Genomic DNA, 16,128 nt, shown 5'->3' with positions numbered 1-16,128 from the left:
ATACCGCTTACCATGAAAACCCTATTCATAGGGTCGCCATAAGTCAGAATCGACTTGAAGGCAGTCCATTTATTTTTTATTTTATTGTCTAATAATTGTAAATGAAACATTAGAGTGCATAGAGTTTGAGTCTTTAGTGTTCCTGTCGATTATCTATAGAATCACTTTCAGTACATAGTTATTTTTGAGCTCCTCATAGAATTAAATAAATGTATTTGTAGTGTTTTCATTCACACAGAGCAGAATTTGTTTATCCTATTGTGATCAACCTAACTGAAGATTTTTCCTATTTATTTCTAGTACATCTTTTGGAATGTGTGGATCTGCTCTGGAGGAGTGTCATAGAAGGAATGTGTATGAAATGCAGGAAGTGCAGGAAATGGATACTTAGTTCCCCAAAAAAGTATGAAAGTGGGGGACATGGATGGTGTATGCATGGTGTGGCAAATGTCAATAGAGAGAGGTTTTTCTCCCTCTTTTGTAATACTGGAACCTGGGGCCTTTGAATGAAACTGACCATTGGGAGATTCAGTCAGATAAAAGGAAGTACTACTTTATACGGTGCATCTAGTTAAACTATGGATTTCACTATCACAAAATGCAGTGGTGGCCACCAATCTGAATGGCTTTAAAAGGGGACTAGACAAGTTCATGGTAGATAAAGCTATAAGTGGCTGCTAACTTTTTAATCTTTTAATCTGTATTTTTAATTTTTGTAGTATTTATTTTGTTTTTGTTGCGTTTTTTGTTGTTTGTTCGTATATGTTTTTGTATTTTTATTATGATATATTGTATTTTATCTCGTTTGTTCACCGCCCTGAGAGCTATTTTGCTAAGGGCGGTATATAAATTGAAATAATAAATTGAAATAAATTGAAATAATAAATAATAGTCATGATGACTATATTACCTGTTGTCCCAGAGGCAGTATGTCTCTGAATGTCGATTGCTGTGGTCCAAGAGCCGGTCTTTTGAGAGGCATCTGGTTGTCTACTGTGGGAGGCGGGATGCTGGACTAGATAGTTCTTTGGTCTGATCCATCAGGGCTCTTCATATATTATTGTGTTTTAATGAAATGGAATTGTGTGCAAGGAGTGTTATATTTTGCTGTGTGATAGAACTGGCAGACAAAAAACTATAAGCATCCTGAAATCAAACAGTGCTCTGGTTGTGATCCTTTGGGAATGTAGCTTCCATTCAATGGAGTTCCAGTTTCAATGGAATATACCTTCAACGAAATAGTTTGAAATAGGATATATATGTCCAGAGTGGGTTTAGGGTCTTGTGGGCTATTTTACAGAGCAGTAACAGAAGCTGTTACCATTAATGTATACAACTGAAAATAAATTGTGTTTAGTTATTTTCTGAGAAATCCTCTTCACTATCATAAAATCCCTTTCAGTTAGACATGTTTGATTTCTTGTAACATCTCTTACCTTGTCTTTCTACTGTTGCCAGTTTCTAGAATTCATAACATTATTATCATAATGTATTTATTTTAATTAAGATATTTATATAGCAATTACTAACATTTCTAACCAGGGCCGACTCCAGGCATGCCCTGGAGCATCAGCTTGCCCTGCCCCCCCGATCAGTTGGTGTGTGTGTGTATGTGTGCATATGCACACATGTGTGCCCCCCGTGCTCCCCCCCACGGCCCCCTACCTGTCTAGTCTTTACCATTGCCCTTTATGAAGATGGCGGCCGCGGTTTCCCTAAGGGGAATGAAACCTCCGCCGCCATCTTTGTTGATGGCACACGTGTGTGCTATGCACGCACATCTCTGCCATCAACTAAGATAGCAGCAGCGGCTTCAGTACCTTTGGGAAGCTGGGGCCGCCATCTTCATTAAGGGCAATGCTAAAAAGCCGGCTGACAGGTAAGTGGGGGGCATGGGGGGTGCGGATCACAGAAGGGGAGCAGAGGGCCCCCCAGGGGCCCCTCAAGGGCTCCTGTAGCTCTGGGCCCTCAGGCCAGTGCCCAACCAGGCCGCCCTTTAGAACCAGCCCTGTTTCTAACCTCTAGTCCTCTAGTCCTTTGACACTGTACTAGTGGTGCACTGTACTTCTGGAGCAACCATGATGTCCAATAAACCTATATTATCCTGTTGGATCCAATACCATCCCTATCACTGGTAGAGCAACTACTCTCATTGTTTCTGCTCTGGTGCTTGGTTCCTGCTCTTAACACAGGGGACCAAGTGCCATACAAGGATATTTGTATCTTACCAGCAAGCTGGAAGCAAAGTCTGCTGTATGACCTAGTGCCACCATGACAGAAGCTGCAGAGAGCTTAATATTGGTTTTTATCTTATTTCATGTAGTCAGAGAAAAATCATCAGATTCCCCAATGATGCAAAACTGAGAAGAATTGCAAGCTAGGCAATACATACCTTATCTCCAGAATTCAGGAGACTAGATATTAAAATGTAAGGATTTATGTAATGGGTTACACATAGGAAAAGAGAACCAAATGCACAGAAAATAGCGCTCCTGAAACAGATATAAAGTGGATGGTAGATTAATACGGACACATGAGTCAGCATTGTGATGCTGTAGCGCAAAGTACTGGGCTGTGTTAGTCTGCATTCACACGAGAACTCTTGGAAAAGTATAATCTTACTCAGCATTGAGGAGAACTTACATTCTGTTCTGAGCAGCTGCATTCTGGTCTAGACAAGTATCTGACAATTTAGTAAAGATTCAAAAGAGAATTATTCCAGTGAGATAATTGTATTAATTCTGTTGAGGGGGGGAATAGAGTCTTGGACCTTATGCCATTATAGCATAAGACTGTTATTTTAATTAGTTAAGTTTAAGAAAGTTTTGTGTAGTAATAACTATTTACATTTTTTGCAAATAAAAATAATGTTTTAGATATCTTACTTTAAGATATCTAAGAATCATGGATGGTGATACCAGGCCCCAAGAGAAATTTCATGCTGGGGACATGCTATCATCTCCCTGATCAAAATGCTCAAAGAGATCTTGAAATGAAGAATGAAATCAAGGAAGTGCCCAAAAGAGGAAATGTTGTAGTAATGGATGATTTCAACTATCCTCACATGGACTGGCTACATTTGTGTTCCAGTCATGACAAAGAGGTAAAATTTCCAGATACTCTAAATGACTGTGCCCTAGAACAGATGGTCATGGAACTGACCAGAGGGGTAGTGATCCTCACTTAATCAAGGAGATGTAGAAATTCCCCTATGAGGAAAGGTGAGGCCTTTTAGTTTAGAGAAAATGAGATTAAGAGGCAATATGACAGAAGTGTATAGAATTATGAATAGTTAAACTATGGAATTTTCTCCCATAAGAGGCAGTGATGGCCACCAGCCTAGATGGCTTTAAAAGAGAATTATCCAAGTTTTTGGAGGCTAAGGCTATCAATGGCTTACCCTGATGGATATATTCAACCTTCAATGTCAGATGGCAGAATGCTTCTGAATGTCAGTTGCTGTGAATTGCAAGTGGGTAGAGTGCTCTTGCACTCAGATCCTGCTTTTGGGCTTCCCATAGGCAACTTTGAGGCCACTATAAGAACAGGATGTTGGACTAGGTAGGACACTGTCCTGATCCAGCAGGTTCTTATGTCCTTATGTTTTCCCCCATTTGTGTTTTTCCAGTGATGTATCTGGACTGAATCTGAATCCTGAGACAGTGATATCTAGAAAGAACTCCTGTTTCCTTTCTTGACAGCATTCAGTCAAAGTTTACTTCAGAGGTTCATTGTGACTCCTCCATTGCAGTATGCCATTCGATGATTCAAGGTGCCATTAGAGCTCCAAATGGTAGTCTGTCTCTTTTCTCTGCCGACATTTGGAAAGCCATTACCATGAAGATTCACCACTCCTTCCCTGAGGAAATAGAGAAAGGCTCTTCATTTGGAAATATTGCCAATAATCAGCAAGCACTGAGTATAAAAGAACTCGCAGATCATGAATACCTCATACTGTTTGCCACAACAGGATTCAATGTTCCAATTCAAATTAACAACACAAATTAATTCAAATTAATGACACAGTTTATTTGTGCCACACAGATCTGCAATATGGTGGGGAAGAGTTAAATTTGGTGCTTATAACTGGGCATGTGCTAGAACAGAATAATACCACCATATATCCAAAAAAAAGTGGAGCTGAGTATCATCTTCATATAAGAGAAATTGTAATTCCAGTGCAGTATAGAAAACCACCACCATGAATGGAGCTATCAGTACAAAAACAAAGAAAAACCAAGGGAAAACTTTCTGAAATATTCCACCTGCAATTAGCTAAAGTGAAAATACACACTATGGAAAATGTACATTCATTCACCTCTATATTTCTATTGTACATTGAACAAGATTGTTTTTCTTGCAGTTTTCTGTCTGAGCCTCTAAGTGTCAGTGTTGGCCAGTATGACAGCCAGAGAGAGGCTAGAGATCCATTGATGCGTCCTCCATTGCAGTAACTCCCATCACTGCTATACAGATCAGGAAAATTGAAGAGTACAAAGACAGGGCACTCTTGCAGAGAAGAAAAAAGCTGTGCTGGTTTGTACAGATACAAGAAAACAGGCAGTTTATTCTTCCTCACGGATATTTCCTCCACCTTCATGACAATTTGATAGCAATCTGAGAAGAGGAGGCAGACTATTTTTGAGGTAGCCAGGCAGATGGACAGAAGGCACAAGGGCAATGGCAGGGCTCTCACAAGGCAAGTACTGCTTCTCTCACTGTTGTCTTTTATCTCTCAGACTGCCTCAGAACAGGTTCATTATTTAACCCCTGAGGAGATGCCAAAGGGTTCGATTGTGGGGAACCTCGCCAAGGAGTTGGGACTGAGTACCAAAGAATTAAAATATCGTAATCTGCATGCTGTGTCTGTGGCTAAAATGCAGCATTTCAGTATCAATGCAGAGAATGGAAACCTCTATGTAAATGACAGGATTGATAGGGAGGCAATATGTGGCAAAAATCCACTTTGCTATGCTAATTTAGAAGCTGTAGTGGAAAATCCTCTGAATGTTTTCCATGTAACAGTAGAAATCCAGGATGTTAATGATAATGCACCCCAATTCCTCAATAGCAATATCAACTTGGAGACAAGTGAACTAACCCTGCCAGGAACCCGTTTTCTCCTTGGGAAAGCAGAAGATCCTGATATTGGGATGAATTCTCTACAGGACTACCAGCTAGGCTCCAATAAATATTTCACTTTGGAAGTTAGGGAGACAAAAGATGGAAATAAATATGCAGAATTGGTGCTCCAGAAACTGCTTGATCGGGAAAGTGAACAGACCCTTCACTTGATCCTTACAGCCCTGGATGGGGGTGAACCTAGGAAAACTGGGACTGCCCAGATATGGATTAATGTCACTGATGCCAATGACAACCCACCCATTTTCACTAAAGAGGTCTACAAGGTCAGTATGAGGGAAAATGCTCCTATTGGGTCCCTTGTGCTCCAGGTTGTAGCCTCTGATAAAGATGAAGGAACAAATGCCCAAATTAGATATGAATTCAGCAACATACCAGCAACTGCCCAGCAGAAATTCAGGCTGGATCCAATTAGTGGCACAATCATTCTTTTGGAGCAACTGGACTATGAAGATGCTGAAGAATATACAATGGCAGTTGCTGCAAAAGATGGTGGTGGATTAGTGACACATTGCAATATTGAGGTAAGGGTTCTGGATGAGAATGACAATGCTCCAGAGGTGACCTTAGCATCTATATTTAGCCCAGTTCCTGAAGATTCACCATCCAGAACCTTAATTGCTCTGATCAACATAAATGACAAAGATAGTGGTGATAATGGAAAGGTTACTTGCTATGTACACAGTGATTTGCCCTTCAAAATTATTTCTTATTCTAACAATTATTACAAACTCCAGACAGACGGTCCCCTGGACAGAGAAAAAATACCTGAGTATAATATTACAATCACAGCCACTGACAAAGGAACTCCCCCACTGATCATCCACAAAATCATCTCACTGCAGATCTCTGATATCAATGACAATTCTCCTTCCTTTGAGAAATCTTCATACGCCATCTATGTGCCAGAAAACAATCCATCCGGTGCCTCGATTTTCAGTATTAAAGCTTCTGATCCAGATATGGAGCAGAACTCACGGATCACTTACTCCATCCTCAACAGCAACATTGAGGAGCTTCCCATTTCCTCCTATATATCCATTAATTCTGAGACTGGCACAATCTATGCCCAGAGATCTTTCAATTATGAACAATTTAGAGAGTTCCAGCTGCAAGTGAAGGCCCAAGATGGTGGCTCTCCCCCTCTCAGCAGCAATGTCACCGTGAGGGTGTTTATTCTCGATCGGAATGATAACAGCCCTCGTATCCTGTCCCCTTCACAAGAAACCAAGGGCTCAGCCTTGTTCGAGATGGTGCCTCGTTCAGCTGAGGCAGATTATCTAGTAACAAAAGTGGTGGCTGTGGATGCTGATTCTGGACACAATGCCTGGCTGTCCTACCATCTGACTCAGGCCACTGAGCCATCACTCTTCACAGTTGGTTCTCATACTGGTGAGATCAGGACAGCAAGGGCCTTTCTAGAGAGAGATGCCATGAAACAGAGACTTGTCATTATGGTGAAGGATAACGGGAAGCCGTCTCTGTCGGCCACCATTACTTTGAACCTGGTGTTTGCTGAAAACTTTCAAGAGGCTCTTCCAGAAATGAAAAGCCAACTGAGCAGCTCAGAGTATCAGTCTGACCTACAATTCTACCTGGTGCTGGCTTTAGCCTTGATCTCATTCTTATTTCTCTTGACTGTGATTCTGGCTGTTACAATGAAGCTCCGTCGATCAGGGAATCCAAGGTTCCTTCAGTGCTTTGGTCCTGTTCCACATTCCAAGAATGGTGCCATATTTCCACCAAACTTTGAAGATGGGACTTTGCCTTATTCCTCCCAGCTTTGTCTGTCTTCAGAGTCCAGGAAGAATGAGTTTACCTTCCTGACCCCCAATGTACAAATTGCAGACAATATTCTTAGTGTTGAGAAAACTGGCATGCCTTTTACAGGCAACAATGGAAACAATTTTCATTCTGAGATGGTTAATGGTGAAGAGGTAAGACTTGTTTTATGGAATTATATGTATAGCACACTCTGTAGTTCTTTACCTTTACTGACATTGCAGTTCTACTTTTTATAGAGCAGATTATCTGCCTTTTAGTTTTTCTGTGTGTAGTTGATCTTCTGTCTAGAAATAGATACACCTTTATTTCATTTGGCCCTCAGGAATCAAGTATTTATCTTGTAGTCCAGTTGGACTGTAACTTTTTTCTTTTGTATCTTGCAAATTACAGTTCATTCCTTACCATGCCTATTCAGAAGTAAGTCCTATTGAATTCAGTGGGGCTTACTATCAGTTAAGTGCATTTAGGAGTTCAGGTTTAGAGCTTAAATTGTTTGAACATTAAATTAAAAGAAACAAGGAATTGATTTTCTGCTCATTCTCTGACATTTGGAGGGACATTATGCATTCGTTTTTACTATATAATCAAAGACATGCCCTTCTTTCTGTATGGCAGAAAATTATTTATTTATTTATTATTTGATTTATATCCCGCCCTTCCTCCCAGTAGGCGGCAATTACTAATATTATAATATTATGTAATATTATATTGAAAAAAGGACTGGCTTCAAGTCGATCCCGACTTATGGTGACCCTATGAATAGGGTTTTCATGGTAAGCAGTATTCAGAGGTGGTTTACCATTGCCTTCCTCTGAGGCTGAGAGGCAGTGACTGGCCCAAGGCCACCCAGCCAGCTTCATGGCTGTGTGGGGATTCGAACCCTGGTCTCCCAGGTCGTAGTCCGCCACCTTAACCACTACACCACACTGGCTCTACAATATTATATTACTAATATTATATTATATTATATTACTAATATTATAAAATAATATTATGAAATATTACTGTTATATTTCTCAAAATTATAGGTTGTGCATGCATATGATTTTAAGAGGCATTTGCAAATTATACTATTTTTTTTAAAAAAAATGTGTGGTTTATTCTGCAGCATATCATTGACACAATAATAGTGGATTTGTGGTGGATTTATATTGGACTGTCCACACATAATTCTGCTTTATTAGTTGTTCTTCAATGCTTTCCCAGTGTTAATGCATTAGTGCTGTCTGGAGGGACACTCTTGCTCCATAGAACGATAAAAGTGAGACAAAAAATAAGCCATATTTGTGGTATTAAAAGTTGCAGGATTTCAGCAGGAACTATGTATCATGCACTGACTGTAAACAAAACAGTATGTCCATCCTGAAACCTTTGCAGGTACAAACAGTATTGAAAGCAGGATCGGTATAATCATCCCATAAAGAGCACATGTAATCATGAATGCAGACTAAAAAGGGCACTCGGAGGGGCCCTATGATTTACTTAAATCTTCATTAAAACCAGGCTGATTATAATTTTCCTCATTTGAAGGTGTTTTAGTTGGGTTTAGTTTTTGTACCTTGCATAAACTATGCTGTGATGTGATGCCTTAATTATCTCATATTATCTTGGTGGCAATTTGGCTCAATTATTCACCCAATTATTGTAATAACTCACCCAATATATTGTAATAATGTGTCATTTTTCACCTGTAGTGAGCTGAAGCTACCTGAATTTAAAGTAATATTATATAAATTCAATAGGTCTAAACTTGTTTGAATCAAGGATATGAAGATGTACTAGGCTGCTTATATAAGTCCACTTAGACATCTGAATACACCACCTATAGTTCATATTGAAAACCATTGTACAAAGTATTTAGACATCATGGTTCAGATCTAGAGTTTCCCTGTTCCATTCAATAGAGAGGACTGGATTGCTTTGCTCATTTAACTGAGCATTGACTGCAAAGTTTAACCCACACTTTTCTCTAATTCCAGTACAGGAATTCATCTGTGATACAGGGGTATCCTTTTTATGGGTATATTTGAATTCTTTGGCATACATCTTTTGGAGACATTAGCTGCATGCTATCAGTGGTGCCTTAGTGGTCAGGGGTGGGCATGGCAGCCACACCATCCTCTAGGCCTTTGTTTTGGCATGGCAGTATCCTGCCTCCCCCTTCTACCTTGTAACAGGGCAAGATCTATTAGTTGCCAGTTGGGGCTGAGTGGTAATAAGAACATAACATAAGAACATAAGAAGAGCCTGCTGGATCAGGCCAGTGGCCCATCTAGTCCAGCATCCTGTTCTCACAGTGGCCAACCAGGTGCCTGGGGGAAGCCCGCAAGCAGGACCCGAGTGCAAGAACACTCTCCCCTCCTGAGGCTTCCGGCAACTGGTTTTCAGAAGCATGCTGCCTCTGACTAGGGTGGCACAGCACAGCCATCACGGCTAGTAGCCATTGATAGCCCTGTCCTCCATGAATTTGTCTAATCTTCTTTTAAAGCCGTCCAAGCTGGTGGCCATTACTGCATCTTGTGGGAGCAAATTCCATAGTTTAACTATGCGCTGAGTAAAGAAGTACTTCCTTTTGTCTGTCCTGAATCTTCCAACATTCAGCTTCTTTGAATGTCCACGAGTTCTAGTATTATGAGAGAGGGAGAAGAACTTTTCTCTATCCACTTTCTCAATGCCATGCATAATTTTATACACTTCTATCATGTCTCCTCTGACCCGCCTTTTCTCTAAACTAAAAAGCCCCAAATGCTGCAACCTTTCCTCATAAGGGAGTCGCTCCATCCCCTTGATCAATAGTTTGTTCCCATTCTTAAATTGGCTGAATGACAGTAGCTATGCCACCTACTCTGGCAGCGGATAATTAAAGACTGGCTATATGTGGACCACAACAGTTCTTTTTTAAAATATATAACAGCTGGCAGGTTTTAATGTTGGTTGGAAATCATAAGGAAATTATAGTGAGCACCCCCAAGGCATGAAAGGAGGGTTACCCAAACAAACCCTTCATAGCATACTTACTAGCTTGGGGGATCTGGGGATAGTAGCTACCCTTCAGTATGATAACCTCTTTGACCATAGCACTTACTGGCTCAGTGCTGATTATACTTAAAGGTCCTCCTTTTCACTCAGTTAAGCTGTGCATAGGCAGTGAAGGGCAAAGGCCAGTTTCAATACTGATCTAATACTTGGATCCTGAATGAGGGTCACCCATTTATTGTGACTGGCAGAAAAAACAGTTCCCAGCTTTCAGCTTGGTGTTAGGTATGCAATCACTGAAGGGATAGAATTGGCCTTAATTGATCATGTGTAGATCATACTTGTAAATAAGGTGTGGCCCGTAGTCCAATCCATTTATCCTGTCTATGTCTTCATTCTGGGCATGGGGAAAAGCATAAACCAGACATGTTTTATTTACCTGTACTGTGTAGTTCATTAAAGGCTTGTCTGTTCCTGTATGAGTGATAAAAAACCCCATCAAATCAAGACTGATTGGCAGTGGCCTTCTAGAGTGGAGCATGAATATTTCCAGTCCTCGGATTCTTTAGTTGAAGCAGACATGCATTAAATTCCTTATGCACAATGAGCTGAATGATTATGATGCTACTGCTGAAAGATAGATAGATAGATAGATAGATAGATAGATAGATAGATAGATAGATAGATAGATAGATAGATAGATAGATAGATAGATAGATAGATAGATAGATAGATAGATAGATAGATAGATAGATAGATAGATAGATAGATAGATAGATAGATAGATAGAATTATGTATTATTTAGGTTTATGCATGTAATAGGTTAGATTCAGACTTAGTCACACTTAAACCAGAGCCCCTGAAATCAATGCCACAAGTTAGTTATAACTAAATTAAGTCTGACTCATTTAAATGGATCAACTTTAACCATGACTAAGGCTGTAAGCCAAATCTAGGCTGAGGAGCAATGAAGCTTAACAGAGCAGTAGGGCCACGACCACATCTGCAGGCCTGCTGCCTACACTGGTCAGGGCAAAAGGTGGAGGGCAGACAAATTGTTGCACCAGCTTGGGACTAGTGCAGCAATTGGGCCTGCATCAGACCTGATGCCATTACATGGTAGTGGGGACAGTTTGGGATCCAGGGGATCCCAGGCTGGTTCTGGCTCTCCCCGTCCTTGCTGCCATATTTCCATCAGCTGCCGCCCCTGGCACTACTTCTACCCAGCCACACATTCAGCAAGTGGAATGGGCAGTTCTGCATCAGCAGAGTGACACTGGCATCACTCTGTGAGTGGAGTCCAGCAGGGCTGGGCAGGGGAACAGTTCTGCCCCTGGTGCAACAACAGCAGCAGCCGCCCGGTGCAAAAGATTGCAGCCTAAGTCTTGATCCAAACTTATGTAATGATCCCCAAATAGCTAAGCTTTTCAGTTAGCCAAAGGATTTCATTTTAACCCCCACTCAGGATATACGTCTTCCTGGGCTACAATACTTATAGGTCATAATTTTATATAGTACTTTAAAAAATTGAAAATGCTTCACATCATATATTATTTTACCATTTTTACAAAAGCTCTATACCAGTGCAGTTATCGCCATACTGCAGGAAGGGACCTGAGAGAATAATGTCTTACTTAAGGAAATCTGGTGAGTTCATGCCAAATGCAAGATTCAAACAAGGGACTTCCGTACAGCTCTGTTTCTTACACTACACCAGCTGAAGAGACATAGAGCATGTGGAACACTTGAATTGCACTTTAGAAATGTCAACTGTGATGCATGCAAGCATGCATGCATACATACATGGATTAATGGATGGCAGTATATCTCTGATACTATTGTAAAATGTCTCAGAGGAACCTGAATCATTTAAGCTGCAATCCTAGGGCAGGAGTGGTGGGGAAGGGGAACCAAAAAAAATTTTTTTTGAAGATAACATTTTGTAGTACAATGTGCTATTCCATTTTTCTTAGGAGCACTCCATAAAGAGGTTTACACATCAATTTGCTTGGAAATAGTCATAAGTGAATTAAACGTCTTTGTAAAGATTAGAGTGAAAACAAATAATATTATGCTTTTGCTTTTCTTTCCTGCAATTATTGTTTTGAAGTTGAATTTTTTACCTATTATAATGGTGAAAAGACAGTACAAATAAAACACAAATACTTCTACTTTTTAACAAAAGAGGGTTGACATATTGTATCTGAGAATATAGGCATTACATGCAATGAACAGACCTTCCATGATATTCACGGGAGAGGGAGGGAATCACTGGGAAAAGACTGCAGTTCTCTGTTTCAGACTCATGGTGTCACTGTTGGACAAAGCGGCAATCCAAGGGCAGCACTGATGCTTTATGCAGAGATGTCTTTGTCCCAATGTGCAGCTCAGGAATACGGACAAAAGCAGGGACAAACACTCCAGCTGAAAAAAAAGAAAACACTGCAGGATATACAAATTAAGCCAAAGGATCCAGATCAATTTTTAATACTGGGGAAAAAACTGTCTTGGTGGAAATTTAAAATCCTGTGCTTATCAAAGAAAACAAGAAAATGAAAAGAACAGGAATTCTCCGTGGAGAGAGCTTTCAAACAGCAACAAGGCATATTGCACTTCTCATATTGCCATCATTGTTCTCTGGAGCCCTTTTGGAAGAGGTTCATTACTCCATCCCTGAGGAGATGGCAAAGGGGTCCTTTGTGGGAAATCTTGCCAAGGATTTGGGACTGGATGCCAGAGAACTGAAGAACAGAAACCTGCATATCCTTTCTGAAGGTAAAAAGCCATATTTCACTATCAATGCAGAAAATGGAAATCTGTATGTGAGTGAGAGGATAGATCGTGAGGGAAAGTGCAGGGAGAATACACACTGCCTCATTAATTTTGAAGCTGTGGTTGAAAATCCTTTGAATATTTTTCATATAATTGTAGCAATCCAGGACATTAACGATAACATGCCTCAGTTCTTAAAAGACAATATCAGGCTTGAAATAATTGAATCCACATTACCAGGTACCAGATTTCATATTGGGAAAGCAGAAGATCCTGATATTGGGATGAATTCTCTCCAAAATTACCAGCTAAGACCAAATCACTATTTCATTCTAGACATTCGAAAGAGAGATGATGGACATAAATATGCAGAACTGGTGCTGCAGAAACCTTTGGACCGGGAAAGTGAGCCCTCTCTCCACTTGATCCTTACAGCCCTAGATGGGGGTGAACCCAGAAAAACTGGAACTGCCCAGATATGGATTAATGTCACTGATGCCAATGACAACCCACCCATTTTTGCTCAAGAGGTTTATACAGTCAGCCTTAAAGAGAATTCCGCTGTGGGGTCTCCCATACTTCAAGTAGTAGCTTCTGACAGTGATGAAGGTTCAAATGCTGATGTGTGTTATACTTTCAGTAACATCCCAGAAAGAGCCCACCAGAAATTTGAGCTAGATCCACAGAGTGGAACAATTAGAATTAAGGAGGCTCTTGATTTTGAGGAAACAGAAAAATACACTGTGGCAGTAGAAGCAAGAGATGGAGGTGGATTAGTGGCTCATTGCAACATTGATATAAAGATATTAGATGAGAATGACAATGCCCCAGAGGTGATTCTTGCCTCCTTATCAAGTCCAATTCCTGAAGACTCTGTTCCTGGTACAGTAATTGCTCTTATCAATGTAAAGGATACAGATTCTGGAGAAAATGGAAAAATTACATGCCATTTGCAAGGTAATCTACCATTTAAAATTTTATCCTCATCTAACAGTTACCACAAGCTCCTAACAGACAGTCCTTTGGACAGAGAAAAAAAATCAGGGTATAACATTACAATCATAGCCACTGACAAAGGTATCCCACCTCTCTCCTCAAACAAAACCATCTCACTGCAGATTTCAGACATCAACGACAACCCCCCTGCCTTTGAAAAATCTACCTACAATGTCTTTGTGCCAGAAAACAATCCCTCAGGGGCCTCCATTTTCACCATCAAAGCCTCAGACCTGGATCTGGGCCTCAACTCACGTATCACTTACTCTATACTCAGCAGCAACATTGAGGAGCTGCCTCTCTCCTCTTATGTCTCCATGAACTCTGAGACTGGAACTATCTATGCGCAGCGCTCCTTTGACTATGAGCAATTCAAGGAGTTTCAGATTCAAGTGAAGGCCCAAGATGGAGGCTCTCCCTCTCTCAGCAGCAATGTCACAGTCTGGGTTTTTATTTTGGATCAGAATGATAACAGCCCTCGGGTTCTATATCCTTTGCCAGGTGCCGATGGGTCTGCCTTTTTTGAGATGGTTCCTCACTCGGCAGAGCCAGGCTACCTCGTGACCAAAGTGGTGGCCGTGGATGCGGACTCGGGGCACAATGCCTGGCTCTCCTACCGACTGCTGCAGGCCACTGAGCCAGCGCTCTTCACTATTGGGTCCCACACCGGAGAGATCAGGACATCGCGAGCCCTTTTGGAGAAAGATGTTGTGAAACATAAGCTGGTCATCTTGGTTAAGGACAATGGGAAGTCTCCACTCTCGGCCACTGTGATCCTGAACCTTGTGGTTGCTGAGAACTTCCAAGAGGCACTTCCGGAAATGAATAACCAATCCAGTAACTTAGAGCAACATTCTGACCTCCAGTTTTACTTGGTGCTGGCTATAGCCTTGATGTCATTTTTATTCCTCCTGACAGTGATACTGGTCATTGTAATGAAGCTTCGACAATCAGGAAATCCCAAATTATTTCAATGCTTTGAACCTAATGCTTTTTCTAAGGCACATGTCATATTTCCACCAAACTATGAGGAAGGAACTTTACCTTATTCCTACCAACTCTGCCTATCCTCAGAGTTGAGGAAAGATGAACTCTCGTTTCAGAAACCCAATATCCAGGTTACAGAAAACTTGCTATGCAATGATAGCTCTCAGGTGGTACTTGTGGATAGCAATTTTGAGAATGCCAGTGCTGAAGTGGAGGTTGATGAGCAGGTAAGCTTTGCATTTAGAAACTGTGATGTTGTTCCTTGTAGGTGTTATGAACAATTAATAATATCTTTTGTTCATCGTCTACCTAAATGCATGATTTATTAAATGGAAAAAATGAAATTACATTAATAGCAGCAGCTGTTCAGATTGTAGAGAAAGTCTCTGACAATTTGACTTCAAATTGCAATGGGAGAAACAGCTTAAAGCCTGAGGGAGAAGTTGATGACCAGGTGAGTCTTCATCTCAAGAATAATTAGATTTACATCTACTGTCTAGTAATTGTAAATGAAACATTAGAGGGCAGAGCATTTGAGCCTTCAGTCTTCTTTTGATTATTATTTCACTATCAATGTATAGTTATTTTTGAGCTCCTCATAGATAGATATATTTGTACTTTTTTACTAACACAAAGTGGAATTTAGGCCCATCTACATGGTTGTTTACTGTGTCTGTGGTGCTACATCTCTTTTTAATTCGCATGGTTCACATGACGTTACTGGCAAACAGAAGCTATCACACAGTTTTCCCCCTGTAAATCCATACTATCCCAATCTGCTGGTAATATGAAAAGTGGAGGAAAAACCATCTCCACTGCACTGCATTCCTCCTTGCAGATGCTTTGCTCCGATGCTTTTAGGTGGGTGTGTCTATTGTTCCCCTCTCCAGGCTCACTATCTCCTCTTCCTTTCTTTCATTTCATTTCCTGTGGGTTGACAAGCAACTTCCAGCTGCTCTCTTCCATTCTGCTAGCCTTTTTATGTTGCTGCAAATGGTGCAGTTATTTTTCTTTTTCCCCTAACTTGTCCACAAAAGCTTAATGCTGCTCAAACAAAGATATGTATTTCAGCTGTATCGTAAAAAAAAAATGGAAATGGACTGCGTTCAAGTCGTTTCCTACTTATGGGCAACCCTATGAATTGGGTTTTCATGGTAAGCGGTATTCAGAGGGAGTTTACCATTACCTTCCTCTGAGGCTGAGAGGCAGTGACTGGCCCAAGGTCACCCAGTGAGCTTCATGGCTATGTGGGGATTTGAACCCTTGTCTCCCAGGTCATAGTCCAACACCATAACCACTACACCACACAGGTTCTCTAATACAAATATTCACACTTCCGATTATTGTTGTTTTTATATGGAACCTACTGCAGCTAGTAGAACAAACTGAGCATGCTCAGTTGCCAAGCAACCAGAGTGTGTGTAAATGTTAAATTAGAGGGCATGGTCATTACGAAACTGCGTGATTGA

At 40.8% G+C, this 16,128-nt stretch overlaps 1 protein-coding gene across 21 annotated transcripts in view; it reads left to right on the top strand.

Annotated features, from left to right (window-relative positions):
- The window catches only part of LOC133364983 (protocadherin gamma-C3-like), a 303,611-nt gene that overhangs the window by 174,977 nt on the left and 112,506 nt on the right, over window positions 1–16,128 (top strand). Inside the window, exon 2 of one of the 21 annotated variants that reach the window (XM_061586345.1) lies at window positions 3,629–3,675. The exons of 19 other annotated variants lie outside the window; for them this stretch is intronic. In XM_061586345.1, the coding sequence (XP_061442329.1) occupies window positions 3,629–3,631 (3 nt within the window). In that variant the 3' untranslated portion in view covers window positions 3,632–3,675. Of the gene's footprint in view, window positions 1–3,628; window positions 3,676–4,169; window positions 7,080–16,128 lie in introns of those variants that run through there. One more of the 21 variants, XM_061586202.1, reaches the window with a different exon arrangement.

The sequence above is a fragment of the Rhineura floridana genome, chromosome 1 (genome assembly GCF_030035675.1).
Source record: "Rhineura floridana isolate rRhiFlo1 chromosome 1, rRhiFlo1.hap2, whole genome shotgun sequence".
In the NCBI taxonomy this organism is placed as follows: Eukaryota; Metazoa; Chordata; class Lepidosauria; order Squamata; family Rhineuridae; genus Rhineura; species Rhineura floridana.
The sequence above is the reverse complement of the archived record's forward strand: the minus strand, read 5'-3'. Positions and strand labels throughout refer to the sequence as shown.